Source organism: Asparagus officinalis, chromosome 1, assembly GCF_001876935.1.
Source record: "Asparagus officinalis chromosome 1, Aspof.V1, whole genome shotgun sequence".
Classification (NCBI taxonomy): Eukaryota; Viridiplantae; Streptophyta; class Magnoliopsida; order Asparagales; family Asparagaceae; genus Asparagus; species Asparagus officinalis.
In genome coordinates this window covers 64654588-64672346 of record NC_033794.1, presented here as the reverse complement: position 1 = coordinate 64672346, position 17759 = coordinate 64654588, and the positions used below count along the sequence as shown (strand labels likewise).

Below are 17759 nucleotides of genomic sequence, written 5' to 3'. Positions count from 1 at the left end.
TCTACAATGTACATAAAAGATCCTATTGCAATATATATTATTAACTTAATATATACTACTAACAATTATGTTGCTATACAAGTAACTTTGTGTGTGCGCGCAATCATGCATGTATGAGTGCTCCAAGTGTGAGTTTGTGTTGAATTCTCCCGATATTAAAAACAATTAAAATGATGAAAGTAAATATGGGTAAAATTATCTTTATTCTTGCCCAAAAAGTAATATAAATTCATTAGAACTTACCTCAAATAGAGTTCTGAATGTTTGGAGTTACTGTCCAGAATAACTGGTGCTTCAGAGTTTGAAGGAAGTAGCCCAATCCTATTAAGAAATTTCCGTATAAGTCTACCACGAGGTCCAACAGATGACAAAAAACCTTCATAACGTGGGATTGCCCTTTGGGCAGCAAGCCAAATAGGAAGGTCCTTATCTGGTGTCTGATCACCGTGCATTTGGTCGCCAGATGTGCTTTCATCAAATGGTAAAGTATTTTCTAATGAATATTGTTCCTTAAGCCAAAGCTTCACTTTTTCAATCCACTTCTCCAATTTGTGTCCCTCATTCGAGGTTTTCAAAACCTGTTTAAAACAATAAAAAAATCCAATTCTTAAAACAGGAGATTGAAAACAAAATAGAGTAGTAATGCAACAGAAAATAACTAGTAGAGACAACGAGGAAAGCACACAATATTCCATGAACTACCCTAGTGAAGGCTGATCCCGATGACAGCCAACATTTTGCAAATAGAAAATCATTGTAGCGCATATTATGTATGTTATCTTACAGTGAACAGTATATCTCTATTTGCTTTCTTAATGCTAGAATTGGGTCCAAATACATCTGCAAAATATGATATTACTGTTCATAATGAAGCATTCTTAACAATTGCTTTTCAAGGATTCATGGAATTGAACAACCATGCAGCTTAATTGCATTTTCATAGTAAGAGCATATACTGGAAATTTATCTGGACAGCACAAATGCACAATGATGATCTTCAAAGCATACTGCCAAATCTATTTTGGTTTTACCCTGGCTATAGCAATACTATTGACACAGCTGAGGAAAACCTCATCATACTCCAGCAAGTTACGAATCTACATTTCCATCTTCCATTTGCTTTTGCACCCATATCGATTTTTTTGGAGTTAGTCCCAATGGTGGCCTCCTTTCAATAACAAAAACACCCAATTTCATTTTTATCACACTCATACCAGACAACTCAAGGACCAGGCTAGGAATAGTTTGGACCTATGTTGCATGAAAATGGGTATGGGTACCAGTATGGGTGCAGGTTTGGGTACGGAACATGGCAAAGTTGTAAAATGTAGGGTACGGTGACACGGCTACATATATATATTGAGCTTAATAATTCACATGAGATCATTATTATTTTTCAATTCAAGTGTTGCTAGAATTAAAATTCCTATCATATCTTTACGTTTCTTCTATTGTGTTGATTATTATAAATCGGAAGCTTCTCATATTTGAACTAGACAAACAAATGACCCTTTAAAATCATAATTCTGAACTTTATATGGGCTAAAACGACCCTAACCTATGTCTGACGAGTTTCAAGAAATAGATGTGAGCATCGTGAAGTGTGAGATACACGTCTAGGAAGCATTTGACAAGTGTTTTCATTACATATAGCATATAATTGAGCACCTATCTGAATAATGTATGCATATATCCAAGATTTGTCCTTGAAGTTTGGGTACGGATAAGTGATGGGTACGTGTCGGGTATGGGCGCGGCTTCATGATAGAAATACCTCGATAACATAGGTTTGGACCTTTTCATCTTCCTAGCTGTCTGTAAGACATGTGTTCCGGACATCTACTATCATCTTATAAGGGACTAAATGGTATATGGTCTAATATCGAATATATACTTTTTTATTTTTTTATAAATATTGTGCTATATAACTCTTGGCCCTTCCCTTGTTTCTTTAAGTTTTCAGGTAAAGCGATTAACATGACTATATACGAAACTAACCATCAACCTTGTCTGAAGAGTTTCATCACAGGTTATCTGCACGGTCAATTACGTAATCACAAAGAATTTCTCCAGTCGTCTGTTCAAAAGAACCAGACTGTAGATAATATATATATACATAGTGACAAATAGTAAGTTCCTGACACTAATATTAAATAGAACTTGATGAAATACTAGAGAATTTAAAATCAAAGGACCTTGTTCAACCAGCGACCAATTGATTTCAATGGCCTTGACAGACTGAAGAAAATCTCCTGTAAAATCTTTGATTGTAGGTAATCAAGTTTCTCAACTATAAGTAAACCTCTTTGCCGTTCAGTTGTGTATCCACGCCTGTTAGATAGTCAAACACATATATGTCAAGCTAAAAGTGAAAAAATCGGTTGAATTTGCAGTTTTGTAGAGATCCAAATTTGCAAATTTCTTTCGGATGACAGCATACGATTGAAATCCGACCTTTGTCCAACGAGTTTTAGGAAGTGAATGTGAAGTGTAGGATATGCATCCAAGAAGTGTATGAGAATTGTTTTAACTTAAAAACATATACATAAGCGAGTACATTCCCAAATAAATGTATTCATACATGCAAGGAGTGTCCAAGGAGTTTGGGTACGGACGAGGGTACAGGTACTTGTTGAGTACAGGTTCGGCTTCAGTTAGGAGTACTCAGGCAATACAGGGAAGTAGCCTACCTATAATACTAGCTGGTGAGCAAAGAGAATTACCAAGTTTTGCAAGAGAATGAGCTCATATAACAGGAAAACAACCTCTAAGTTCTCCTTTAAACAAAAGGAGCTACAGAATCTAACTTAAAAAGAATCAGATCATTCTAACTATTTAAAGTTGAAAAATAGTTGATCACATATGCACCCAATACCTCTGATGATTAGGCCTATTTTATAGAAAAACTGACTTAAAAAGAAACCAGCTACAGAAAAACTCAAAACACCCTAGGATAGCTAGACATATTTACTTCAGCTGAACTAATAAATATAGTGTGAAAGACTCTAGGTGCTCTAAAATAATTATTATATTTTCCTGCTATCTATCAACCATACTTTTTTCTCATATCCAAAGTAGCATGCTTCTTGAAATAAAAGTATGATTTAGGTGTAAAGAAGAAAAGCCACCTGCATTTTATATGACATCAAGGAAAAAATTAGAAGATACTCTGTGTTTATCTATTAACAGTATACCTGTGGCGCATGTTCTAGCAATTCCAAGAATGGACACAATGTCAATTCATATAGTATCTTTGTGAAAACATCCATGCACAATACAAGCTGTGTATTCTCTATTATCAGATAATTAAAAGGAAATTTCACAACAAAATCAAACAGCAATATACATGACCGAACCAAATATAAAAAGATACAGCACACAAGTAGGAGATATTCAGAAAATTAAAGCTTGAATTAATCTGGAAAAAAAAAATAGAATCGTGCAGTAAAGCTGACTTAGGCTGTATACAGAGTTTATATAGCTTTCACCTGGAGATCATACTGGAACAGGTGCAGTAAAGCTGACTTAGGCTGTATACAGAGTTTATATAGCTTTCACCTGGAGATCATACTGGAACACTGTATAAAATGAAGAATCATGAAGTATACAGAGTTTATATAGCTTTCACCTGGAGATCATACTGGAACACTGTATAAAATGAAGAATCATGAACGAGGAGTTGTAATCAAACTGGTCAATAACATGAATACAACATAACAAAGTTGACCACCCTACCTGAATATTATTGCATTTGACTCTGATGCCCGTTTCCAGTCAACGTATATTGGAAGTGTTAATAGATAGTCACTGTTTAATGCATATGTCAACATCAAATCCTGGGCTGATAATTCTTCAAATTGAGCATCGGACAGAAGTTTCATAAATGATTGCTGAAAATCAGGGGGCATAGCAGCTCTACATGTGATAGCCCATTGTTAGATGTCAGTAATAACATACAAGTTTATCAACCTAAATGATAACAGAAACCTTGTATGTTCGTATATAATTACTCATTGCCCAAGTGTATTAAGAAAATAAATGCAATGACGAAAATATATCAAGATTAGAATGCATTCCATTGTTTATTCTGGCAATATTTAAAAGATAAGATTGAATAAAGAAATAAAGTGGCAACCAGTGGCATAAAAGGAAGAAAGTGACTGATCTTTATTCATACCTGGAGGCTGGAGTGATTTTAGAGGAATATGAGTTAGTGTTAAACATGAAAATCATTCAACATGAGGTCAATTTTGTTACATAAAGTAACTCATTGTTTGTGAGGCAACATGTGAGTATTACAATCACATTAACCACTCACAAAGATCACTTACAAGCCACATGATCTTGAGAGAGAAGTCTTGAATAAGGATATAGTTTCAGAAGTAGGGCTCATTAAAGTACATATCATTTCAGTAAACATTGATTCCCCAAGATCCCTTAACTTTCTTGGCACTTTGAGGTTGAAGAACAAGGCAAAATAATGATATAGACATTAGTACAATGGCTATGGGGTCTCATGCGCAGTAAGTACCATGCTCAAATAAGTTATATTTAACCATGAGAACGCAACCACAGAAAGCAAAGCACTAAAAAAATGATCTATTTCTGCTTTTCGAGATTGTTCTATTGAGTATTAGCGAAAATGAAAGCATGAATTTTCAAGAAGTAACAAATGTGCTTGAAAGAACAATCCTAAAAGTAAAGAAACAGGTGCATGATAGGAGCGTCTAAGAAAGTAGAAGCAGTTCTGGACATGCTTTCTTATTCGGCTAAATATCATAAAACCGCCCTTAACTTAGGATGATTATCAAAACACCTCCTTAACTTTCAAAATATCAGAAAACCTCCCTTAAGTTTAGGGGTTATCAGAAAACCCCTCTTTAACTTTGACATTTTATCAAAAAGACGGGTTTTCTGATAAAATCTCAAAGTTAAAGGGGGTTTTCTGATAAAATCTGAAAGTTAAAGTGGGTTTTCCCTATACCTAAGGGGGATTTTCTGAAAGGGTTTGTGGTAATCCCTATACTTAAGGTGGGTTTTCTGATATTTTGAAAGTTAAGGGGGGTTTTCCGATAATCATCCAAAGTTAAGGGGGTTTCTGATATTTACTCCTTATTCACTATGAGTTCTTCTTTGGCAATCTGAAGAATACTTCCAGCCAATCCTGGTGAAGATTCTTATTAAATGTATGACTTGAATTTCTATGAAGCACCAATGAAATATCTGCTCAGACATTAAATCATGTATCTAGTCAACTCCAGTATAAAATTCATAAGTCCTGTCTTCCAGAAAGAGAGAACTCCTAAAGAGGCGCAGAACATCAATAACTGGACAATATTGCGACAATCATCAGCAAAGATAAATTTATCACAAACACTTAAAAGACATGAGAACGCTTTAAAGACATATAAGAACCTCGCCTAAACATGGCAGTATGAGAGCTAAAATAAATGGTATTAGCATTTTGATAAACAATTGAAAATATATTACTTTAAATACTGTCTACTATCTCTCTAAGGTAATGGAGGATATGGACAAGCACCTAAACTCCATTTTTCCTCTGAGGTCTTTTGTCATGGCTCATGCTGCTAGCAAAGAAGAAACTGAGCAAACTGTTTATAATTAATAAAAAGCTTGACGTGCACAAGCGAACTGCATGATGGACTTAATAAATAGCAATGACCATCTTTCCCACAGGAAAGACCAATCTCAGAGGTCAGTTTACGGGCTATGACATCACTTGATTCTTCCCTGTAATTTTTTATTTTTTAGCGATGTAAGAAACTCAGGAAAAATTGATAACTATGTTAATTTTTCTAAGAACTATGGGTCCTCTACAAAGGCTCAAACCATATTGCTACTTGCTAAATAAATATGGAAAAGAGCAATGTGTACAGGTGCATGTAAAACATAACGAATTATGGAAAATAAAAGGCCCTTTATATCAATATAGTGAGTAGAATTTGCGCTCCCTGGAGTTGGACAGGGTTTGTATTCAGTTCTCCATGGCCTCAGGAATGATTTAGGTCAATGAAACTCAAGTTGAATTTAAAATGGGCTGACAATTTTAAAACAACCCCAAAACTGAATTTGATTTTGTACCTATCTATGGATGTGCGTACATGTGCATGTGTTGGTGGCCATAGTGTAACTCTTACCAGTAAAAGTAACCAACCTTGATTCGACTACAGGACTTGAAGAGGTTCTACGTGTAAATGATCGAACCAGCTTTATCAGATCCAAGCTACTATTAAAGTACTGAGACTTGTCGTCTTGCCCCTTTCTGGTATTGTTTATTCCTATAGAATCTGATGGTAAAGGTTCATGTTCCATGGCTAATTGTTGCTCCATAGATATAGCTTCCTCCAGTCTGACAGAGGCATTGGTTGCCTCACTGGATTGGGGAAGCAAATAATACATTCTCATCTTCTCCAGGATACCTTTATGTTCAGCATGAAGAATCGAGTCCAAACACCTGCAATGAAATAATTCATCACAAACATTTCCTTCAATTCTATTACATTATTCATTCTATTACATTATTCACAACAATAGTACTAGGAACAAATCCAAATCAAGATGGCTATAATACTATGAATGGTGAAGAAAGCAAAAGCTTCACACTGTTATTTTAAGAGCACATCGATGGATGAAGAGACAGTCATTTCCTGAAAATTTGCACATGCAAAGAAATTAAGGGAACCAATATAGTAACATTATAGAGATAAGTGGTTAAAGGAGGGTATTAACTGTAAAGTCAAAACCTAAAGAAGCCTCTGTATGTGAAAACCAGTGATGCATGTAATACACTCGGAAAAAAATGTCCTGGTAACTACAACTCAGCAAGGTACTTAATATACTAGTAGAAAAAATTAAAAAAATAATTAACCACTAAAATCCTGTATGTAGGGTATCCTTAGCAACGTCAGACTAAGCTGAACACATGAAAAGAACTTCACCCCTTATACCAGAAGAATGTGAGACGGACATGATTTATTTTCAAAAGCAATAATGCAGAGCGAAATACCTGCAACAGGATAGTAAAAAAAGGAAGATAACCTCATGCCTGGAAATATATGGAAATGTTGTTATCGTACCATAATAAAAACTCAACAGTAAAAAAGAAAGTTTGTGAACATATAAAATATCGGCCGATAAATCGATGTCTCGGGTTCTACAACAGCCCGCACTCTTCCTCTCTCTTTAGTTTTAATATATAATTAATATATATATATATATATATATATATATATATATATATATACTATATATATATATTATATATATATATATATTATATAATATATAAGTCATGCGCTTGAAAGTTCTGTTGAATATTAGTATTATTAGTGACTTATTTGTAGTTTTGTCGGGCGTTATAAAGCCCAAGAGATCATCATAATGAATTAGGGTTTTCACATTCTATATGCTATCAGAGCCCAAAACCCTAGCCGGAGCGCCGCCCCCCCTCTTCAACGCTTGCGCCTCCCTCCCCTCCTAACGGCTGCCCCCCCTCCTCCATGGAGACGCGCACACACGACAAGTCAGCCTCACATCGACCACATCGACACGAACAAATGATAAATAGCCCCGACGAACCTTGTCTCTGCCGTCCCCTGAATCCTCGACGAAACGCACTGAACCCGACGTGAAGCCAGGCCTCCTGATTCCCGCTGACCGATGCCCTGACCACAACCCGTTGACTCTCCCAAGACGACGCCTCCTTCCACTGTCCGAGACAACCACCTGTCAAGACGACCAGACAAACCCTGATCCCAAAAACAGCGACCAAAAACAGGCCCTGCATAAATAGCCGAAACCACTCCCACCCTGTCTGTTTTTACCGATCCTAACCCCCCCCCAGACCTTTCCAGACCGACCCTCCTCCCCTCTGTTTTTTTTCCGATCCACCCCCACCCCAGAACCTGAATCCCTCCCCCTGCTTTTTCCGCATCCTAAACCCCCCCCCCCCGATCCCGAACCCCCGCCGCAATACTTTGACGCGCCGCTTGGCTGGCCTAATGCCGGACCTCGGTTTGGCATGGATCCCTCGACTCAGTTCCTCGAACTGATGACAGGAAAGTATATACCTCCATCGTGAGATATATAACTGGTTTTGATTCTATTTCCTTCCTGAGCAACGAATTTTGTTGGAGCCATCTTACTCTTGTTCGTGCAGCAGAAGTGCTGCCGAATTTTCAACTGCTCACCACCCGAGTTTGAAGAAAAGGTGAACAGGTGTTTGGATGCTGAAGCTTGATCGATGGAGGGAATCTCAAGAAGTTGAACCTGCGGAGGTATCAACTTTGTGAAAGTTGATAAGTTGTCGGCTGGTTGGAGTGCCGCGACAACCATCAATGAAGTTGGAGTTCCGAATCGATCTGAAGCTTGATGGACGCGAGTACGTACTGAGCTGGTCGCGACGGGTGAGATAGCCCCTTGTCAGGGTAGGAACGCTGGGAGGGTTACTGTACAGGAGAGCGACAGAACGCGGAGGAGGACTCGGGGGAAGAGACTGAGTGGAAAGACCACTCATATGTTTGGTGTACATCTGGGCTCTTCATAACTCGTTGGTCCCAACGATCGCCGCCATAGATGGCATTGAGAAGGTGAAGGACGTCTGGGAGAAGTTGAGGGAGACGTATGACTGGAGTGCGGGAATAACCTGCGGTATTCCAGATTAAAGGAGAAGATCGACGCCACACGTCCAGGGAAGAAGGACTGTACAGGAATATGCTACAGAGTTGGAACGCTGTGGCTGATTATGAGCATTTCTCTCCTCCGGCTACTGCATGGGTACCACCGGATGTAAAAGAGCCGGGAGGCCTTTCTACAAGAAAGAGGACTATGGTGTTTCTTAAACGGATTGACTCAGAGTTTCGCTCAGCGCGATCGCATTGCTGCTAGCTCAGCCGAAGATTCCACAGGCTTGAGAAGCGCTATCTCTTCTATGATCCAAGGAGGAGACTCGCATTCGCTGGGGCAGGCGGGCGAGCATGATGGACTTCCTGCTGGTGAAGTCAGATGGCCAGCCTTAGCAACACCCGCTGGGGGTCGCGGAGGTGGAAAGAGTGAGCAGGAATCGGCAATCGACAGTATGAGCAGAAGAGAAGAAGCTGAGGTGGTCCTTTACGAGAGGATCGTGCTCTCTCACGATACTCAGAAAAAAAGAAAAAAAAAAAAAAAAAAAAAAAATAATCAGTAAGTAGCAGGGGATGGAGATTTGTAGGAATGGACTGCGGAGGTATCTACTTCGTCTTCGTCCCGGGCACACGCTTGAGGAGGCTATCTCTGCTATGATCCAGGAGGAGACTCGCATTCGGCTGCAGGCGGGGACAGGTGGACTTCCTGTGGTGAAGTCAGCACTGGCAGCCTCTAGCAGCACTGGATCTAGGGGAGAGACCCGACAGTGCTATAACTGCGGTGCGGTGGGTCATCTACGGCATGCTTGCACCAAGCCATCCAAGGATGGAGATTCGGGTGGACGTGGACAGTTCGGAGGTCGTGGTCGTGGCCGTGGGGGTCGACGAGGTGGAAGAGGAGCAGGAAACCGGGCAAATCTGACTGTAGCAGAGGAAGAGGAAGCTGAGGTGGTCTTTACTGAGGAGGATCGTGCTCTCCTGGCGATACTAAGGAAGAAGCAACAAGTAGCAGGGGATGGAACTGAGGAGGCATCCACTTCATTCTTTGCCAGAGGTAATACTGCTACCTATGCTCATCCGAACAAAGGTACTGATGACATACATGCTCTTGCTTCTATATCTCCTGATAGATCATCAGAGTGGATAGTCGACTCCGGTGCATCTCGCCATGTGACAGGTAATGCTAGTGAGTTCTCATCATATACTCACTTAGCATCGCCTGATAGTATTCAAACAGCTGATGGTATATTTCAGCCGGTGGTTGGTAAGGGTACAATCGATTGTACTGGTTCTGTAACTTTGTCCAATGTTTTGCATGCTCCTTCTTTTCCAGTCAATCTTTTGTCCATTAGTTCTATCATCCTCCAACTAAAATGCATTGTTTCTTTTGATATTCCCAAGGTAATTTTCCAGGAGAAGGGGACAGGACGGAGACTTGGGACTGGTACATGGCGTAGTGGACTGTGGTATCTGGATCGTGAAGGGCTGGATTCAGCATTGGTGTCAGTCATAGAGGAAGCAAGAGTAGGATCTAAAATGAGTGCTGAAAATGAGTTAATGCTCCATCACCAGCGTTTGGGACACTCATCCTTTAGTGTTTTAGGTAGATTGTATCCTTCTTTATTTGAGAAAGCAAATAAACAAAAACTTGTGTGTGATGCATGTGAGTTTGGAAAGCTTACTAGAAGCTCTTATGTTAGTTCTGGTCATAGAAGTTCTCATGCATTTGACTTGGTACATTCAGATGTTTGGGGGCCTTGTTCCACAAGTTCTATGAATGGATACAAGTATTTGTAGACGGTAAAAAATACCTCTATGGGTCTACAGGGAATTTGTCTACGAGAAGAGTTCGCACGCCCAGTTCTCTGACACGGACCTAAACCGCGTAGACGTCGACTGTGCTCAAATCCAGGTTCGCCTAACGGTCGACTCGCCAGCATGAGTCAGGAGCGATCAGGATGGCGGAAATTTGCTCTTCGCTCAACTCGCCTGCCCGAGTTCGGAGTCGAATCCGCCAGCAAGCCCCAAAACCGTCAGTACAGCTGGGTATCCACTACCCCACGCGTGTGAGACATTAAAGGGAGATAATGGTGGGATTCTTCCACTTAAAGTGTTCGGCTGTGTGTGCTTTGTGAAGGACAACAGGCCATCTGTCGGGAAGCTTGCCCCTAGAGCTGTAAAGTGCATCTTTGTGGGATATTCTGCTACTCAGAAGGGATATGTTTGCTGGAGCCCGGTGGAAAAAAGGTTGTTTGTGAGCATGGATGTGCACTTTCGAGAACTCGAGCCATATTACACTCAGAAGATAACTTCATCTGCTGGTAACTCGCCCAATACTAGAAGTATGGGGCGAGAGGAGGAGAATGGTGAGAGACAGGAGAACAATGTGGAGAAATCCATTTCTGTAACGATTCCTTGGGAGGAAGATTTGGTTGAGGAGGAGTTGGTTGAGGAGGAGCAGGAGAATCAAGAAGAAAAGGAAAATGAGACAAGAGGTGTTAGGCCCACTGTTCAGAGGGAGCTACTAACCTATAGTAGGAAGGGCAAACAAATTGCAGGAACAGTACCTACAGTGCCACTAGTGCTGCCAAGTCTCTTGCCAACGCCTACCCCGACTCCTGAAATTCCTACACCACCACTATTTTATCCCAAGGTGATAACATTCCTACTGATAACATTCCTCTCCCTACTCCTCCCACACCAATATCAATACGGAGGACTACTCGCAGTAATGCGGGACATCCTTCCGATAGATATGGTTGGGATCTTGCCCAGTATGTATCATATTCTAGTATCCACCCTGCATATGGAGCATTCATTGCATCATTGGACTCTGTTACTGTACCTAACAATTGGCAGGTTGCTAAGAAGGACCCAAAATGAAAAGCGGCTATGCACGAGGAGCTAGGAGCTCTAGAGAAGAACCGCACTTGTAAGAAGGACCCAAAATGAAAAGCGGCTATGCACGAGGAGCTAGGAGCTCTAGAGAAGAACCGCACTTGAGAGCTAGTAAAGTTACCAGAAAGAAAGAGAGCAGTTGGATGCAAGTGGGTCTTCACTGTGAAGCAGAATCCAGATGGACAAGTTGAGCGCTACAAGGCCCGTCTGGTGGCAAAAGGGTATAGTCAGACATATGGCATAGATTATGATGAGACTTTTGCACCGGTGGCGAAGATGAGCACTGTTCGGACCTTAATCTCCCTGACAGTGAATGGTGGATGGAAGCTACACCAACTAGATGTGAAGAATGCATTTCTTCATGGAGATCTAGTGGAGGAGGTATACATGGAGATAACACCAGGATTCGATACAGATCAGACAGTGGGAAAGCGGAAGGGATCATCCTATCCCAGAGAAAGTATGCACTGGATCTTCTCAAAGAGACAGGAATGTTAGGGTGCAAACCTGCAACTACACCGATCGACCAGAGGTTCAAGCTAGGTGCTGAGGCTGGAGAACCAGTTGATCGTGACAGATATCAGAGGTTGGTGGGAAGGCTGATCTATTTGAGTCACACACGTCCTGATATCTCCTTTGCAGTAAGCGTGGTGAGTCGCTACATGCACGATCCGAGGAAGGGTCATATGGACGCTGTGTACCAGATTCTGAGATATTTAAAGAGTGCCCCCGGAAAGGGGCTGATATTCAGAAAGAATGGACATGTGAACATCGAGGGTTATTGCGACTCTGACTGGGCTAGCTGTGCTGATGACAGGAGGTCCACCTCAGGATACTGCATCTTTATAGGAGGTAACTTAGTCTCGTGGAAGAGCAAGAAGCAGTCAGTGGTGGCGAGATCGACAGCTGAGGCAGAGTATAGAGCTATGGCCTTAGGAATTGCTGAGTTGCTATGGTTGAAGAGTATGCTGGTGGAGCTGAAGCTGGATCAAGGAGCTAAGATGAAGTTATGGTGTGACAACAAATCAGCTATCAGTATTGCCAACAACCCAGTGCAGCATGATAGAACCAAACACATCGAGATCGATAGGTTCTTCATCAAAGAGAAGTTGATAGTGGACTACTGGAGCTAAGTCATGTTTCGACTAAGGACCAGACAGCAGATTGTCTGACTAAAGGACTCAGCTCAGTAGATATGATTAGAGGATGTGACAAGATGGGCTTAATAGATATCTTTCGCCCATCTTGAGGAGGAGTGTTGACATATTAGTATTATTAGGGACTTATTTGTAAGTTTTGTAGGGGCCTATATAAAGCCCAAGAGATTTCATAATAAATTAGGGTTTTCACATTCTATAGTTTCATTATGCAACCGAGAAGCAATTTTTTACAATCTGTTCTCTCTTCTTTACCGTCTCTACCCTCTCTCTCAGTCTATCTCTCCTCCTCTCTCTCTCTTCTTCTACATCTCTCTCTAACTGCCCCCTCCCCCCATATATATGTGTGTGTCTTTGGAAGTTATGCACTTGGAAGGTTTCATTATGCAATCGAGAAGCAAGTTTCTACAATCTAGGGGTAAGCAAACAGTCGGCGCGGTTTAATCATCTTGGAGAAAAACGAACCGAATTGAAGCTACAGACGAAACCAAACCGAACCGTGGTTTGTTCGGTCGGTTCTTTTGGGTGCAATAGCCTCCATCACCAAGTAGTAAAAGGCAATCACAATGATTAAAACCCAGAAAATTGAGTCTCTCACTATGAACGAATATAATAGATGGAAAAAATCAAAGAATAAAAGACAGCAAGAGGATTAAATTTGACATGGTGAATGAGTTTTTAAGTGGGTTACCCAAGAGAGGAGGAGAGAGCCATGACTTTTTTTGTGTATAGCAGGTCCTCTCTTTATTCTTGGGTGATGAGTCGTAGTCCGCTAACATTAAGTTAGGAATTAGAATCATCAAGTGGGTGGGTCCCGCTAGGGAAAATCTGAGAAATAAAGGTATCGGTTATTCATACTAGAGAGTTTTAAGTGGAGTCGGTTAGTTCGGTTAAAGTGGGTGAATAATTTCCAACCTAACCCAAACCAAATAAAATACAAAACCAAACCAAACTGTAAAAAATCAGACGATTCGGTTAGTTATATTAAATTAGGCTAAATTTTGGTCAGCCCCACTACAATTTGTAAGCTATCCTAAACATATATCATGATGTAATTTCTAATGTTTAGAAATAATTAAATATATTTAGATTACATATTGGAACGTTATATTATGTATGAACATCTTCCAATATGACACTGCAATATTTACTGCACAATCCCAATATATGCCCAATTTCCACAATCTGATATGGATGCTGGCTATTCAATATTTATCTGATATCCGATATTTTAAGACAATAGTGTTTGTGCATATGTGTACGTAAGATACATACATATATATTGATAAGATATGAGAATATTTCTTCTTTGATCTCAATAATAACAAGGTGTGAGATTCTATTTAAAAATGCAGGTGGTTACATAGGATAATCTCTACTAGTAGTACAAGATAAGATAACCGCAAGGTGGTTGTACCAGATAAGAACAAATGTAGGTAACATTACCTCTCAAATTCACACTGGATCAAAACTAAGTATTTGAATTGAAATAGAAACGGATGTTGCCTGTCGAAAACGGATGTTGCCTGTCGAAAACGGAGTGGAGAGAAATGGATAGATCTGATTTAATAATCAATTAGATGGATCCAATCTACATTAAAATGGATGGGATATACAGCATACGTATAAACATACACATAAGCATACACATACACATCTAGATGTAGATGTATAGAAATGATGGGGTATGAGGTGGTTGCTCATTTTGCTAAATAAGCTACCAAGAGATGAACATTTGGAGCCCACCCTGCTAACTAGTCACATCGAATGTGCCTCACTGTTCTTTGTCTCCTGATAGCTCATTTAAACAAGGTATAAGCTCATAACCATCAAAATGTACACACACGCGCGCGCGCACACACACACAGAGAGAGAGGGGATCTTATGGGTAAGTTCTGCTTAACTGACCATAATAACTAATAATTACCTCCATGGTTTGCAAGTGATAATACAAGCTATAAATAGTTACGTATCATAACTTGCTATTTGAAATCCTGCAGGTGAACTCCTGTGCGTTAGAGTCAATACGTAACCTGCTATTTGAAGGTCAAATTTCCAACTTAACCATTTTCTCCTAGTTCTAAATGTAAGAACACGCTGAAACCTTTAAATCGCTATTTGATGCACCTGGATTCTCCTAGTTCTAAACGTAAGAACACACTGAAAACTTTCAATCGCTATTTGATGCACCTGGATTTGACAACATCAGAAGTGGGTCAGTTAACATGATCTACATTGTGCTAATACCTAATACCTTAATTAAGAGAACATTTGTCTCTAATGTGAAATCGAGGCATGAAAACATAGATACCTCATGGATACTAGCCTATTTTCTTGGCAGAAAAATTATAATGCATCCAAACATCTTAAAAATTGTGGTAAAGATTATAAGACCTAAGAAATAGGATGTTCACAATGCCTGACTTGCAAATGGGTTTATAACTTGGCCAACTTGCTTTCTAGTTTGACCTCATAACGCATGATATCCATATAAGGATAGAGTTTCATTTCACCGCTCTCTTACCCCATTTGAATGTCTATCCCAATATCATATCCCCTCATCAAGATATCATATGTACTAAATATACTAAGAAAAACCCCTATTTTGGTCATTGTGAGCCACATTTGTGGAATTCCAAAAGTGCCCTTGCATCTGTATAAACTAACGTGGAATGTCCTTGCACTTAAAAAATCAGCAAAAATGCACTGACATTTGACAAAATCAAAGAGAAATTACTCACACTTAGAAAAAACCAAAAAAATGCCCTTAAACTTGGAAATTTCCAAAAAAAAAAAACTAACTAAAGAAAGTGCAGTCAAAATCATATATATCCGTTGCCATAACAATTCGATTACAACGCTCCACCACATTTTGTGTGCCGCACGCATCGCGTGTACCAAGGTACTGGTCTTTTTTTTTATCCCTTATATCAAGCGCCTTTACCTTATTTACTTCAAGTTTCCAACCTTAGAATCTTATGCTTAATCTGTTAACCTAACAATAGATTAGCAAATAACAAAGTAACTCACACAACAAGACCCAATTTTTCACAAACTCACACAGAGAGGCGAGCAAACTCATCAGCATCCTCCTTGGAATCGAACAACTCGAGAATCTCATTGAGGAGTTCCGCCTTGGGAACAGAGATGTACTTCTGCCTCGGCACGTGAATCCCGTTGATCGCCTTCTCCTCGTCGCCATGGATCTCTTCTTGCTTCTCTTTCTCAAAGGCAGAGTCTTTGTCGTTCTGTAAGAAGTTATCGGTGCTGAACTGATATTTTACTGGGCCGATGTGTAATAACGTCGGCGATTTTGGAGGAGACGAGAAGAAGGATAAGGCATTGGAACGGGGAGGAGAGAGAAATTGAGGGCGGTGAAGGTCTTTAGGGAAAATATTTCGTGGATTGAGGGGTTTTAGGGAAAACATCACGAATGGAGGAAGCCAGAACGTGGTAGGGGCGAGGAAGAGGAGTGCAAGTTATGAGGCGGCAACGGCGAACCAACGGCTATGGTCGTTTCTTAACCTATCCATTGCTTATTTTATTTATTTATTTATTTATTACTTTTATTATTATTATTATTATTATTATTATTATTATTATTATTATTATTATTAAGGAAAATTGTGTTGAGACCCCAAAATTAGAAACTTCATGTGACGAGACTCTTTGTATTCTATCCCATGTTGATAAGCCTCAAATACACAGAATTTGTGGCAAGGCCTCAAAGTATCGGATTTCAAAAAAAACCAAATGAAAGTTACGAACTTGCCCATTTGATGGGACTGAACTCAGTTACTTCTCCTCCCTATTTATTCCCAATTTCTTCATCATTATTCATGTCTCTCTCTCTCTCTCTCTCACCCCTCTATCTCTCAACTTCTCATTCTCTCTCACTTCCGCCATGGCCACTGAAAATGATCAGGCTCTGGGGAGGCCGTGGAAGGCGAAGGCCAGGACGGTGGTCATGGAGTCGGAGATCAGGGACGTGATCAAGCCCGAGGGCTGGGCCATCTGGGACGGGGCCGACTTCCACCAGACCTGCTACTACACTGAGTACAACAACAGGGGGCCCAACGGTAACCTCATGCCCGAGGCTGAGTGGGTCAAAAAGCACGAGCTCATCAACAAGGAGGCATCCCTCTTCCTGATCGAGAACTGGCTGGGGGACGTCACCTGGCCGAGGGACGTCGGGGCCAAGTTTATCGACGGCTTTGTCAAAAGCTAGTTAGTTTAATCAAATCGCTAGCTAGGTTGTTAATTAAAAGCTCGATTGGCTTGGACCTGTCGTGCATCAAGCACGTTGGGTTTTTATTTGTTATCTTGAATTTTTATTAATTGTTTTGTCATGGAAATTTTTTTAAAACATTTTATTTGTAATTGTTTCCGAAAATTATAAATGAAAAGTGAGGTGAATTGCTCTCCTCTTTTATCGTTGTTATTGCTATTTTATTATCAGATCTTTCTTTATTTTGTTATGGACGTGGTCGAAGCGCCGACTGGGACTAAGATCGCAAGACAACAATATCAAACAATAATAGAAAAGAATTATGTGTGTTAGTTCTACTTCCAGCTAGTGTTATTTCTAATATAAGTTTTAGATCTAGTGGTATGTTAGTTCTAGGGGCTCTCGTGTTAGTTCTAGCTGATGTCATGTTAGTTTTACTTAGTGTTATTTCTAATATAAGCTTTAGTTCTAGTGATATGTTAGTTCTAGTTAAGCTCATGTTAGTTCTAGTGGTTATCGTGTTAGCTCTATCTGATTTCATGTTAGTTCTACTTCCAGCTAGTGTTATTTCTAATATAAGCGTTAGTTCTAGTGATATGTTAGCTCTAGTTGAGCCCATGTTAGTTTTAGCAGTTCTCGTGTTAGTTATATCTGATTTCATGTTATTTCTACTTCCAGCTAGTGTTATTTTTAATATAGACGTTAGTTCTAGTGGTATGTTAGTTCTAGTTGATCCCATGTTAGTTCTAACGGTTCTCGTGTTAGTTCTAGCTGATTTTATGTTAGTTCTACTTCCAGCTAGTGTTATTTCTAATATAAGCGTTAGTTCTAGTG

General features: G+C 40.0%; 1 protein-coding gene across 3 annotated transcripts in view; it reads right to left on the bottom strand.

The window, feature by feature from the left end:
- The window catches only part of LOC109825237, a 41646-nt gene extending 25447 nt beyond the window's left edge, over positions 1-16199 (bottom strand). For all 3 annotated transcript variants that reach the window (XM_020392046.1, XM_020392038.1, XM_020392054.1), the window contains exons 1-5: positions 15758-16199; positions 6176-6475; positions 3736-3915; positions 2196-2331; positions 244-578 (exon numbers count right to left, since the gene is read on the bottom strand). In XM_020392046.1, the coding sequence (XP_020247635.1) occupies positions 244-578; positions 2196-2331; positions 3736-3915; positions 6176-6475; positions 15758-16125 (1319 nt within the window). In that variant the 5' untranslated portion in view covers positions 16126-16199. The remainder of the gene's footprint in view (positions 1-243; positions 579-2195; positions 2332-3735; positions 3916-6175; positions 6476-15757) is intronic.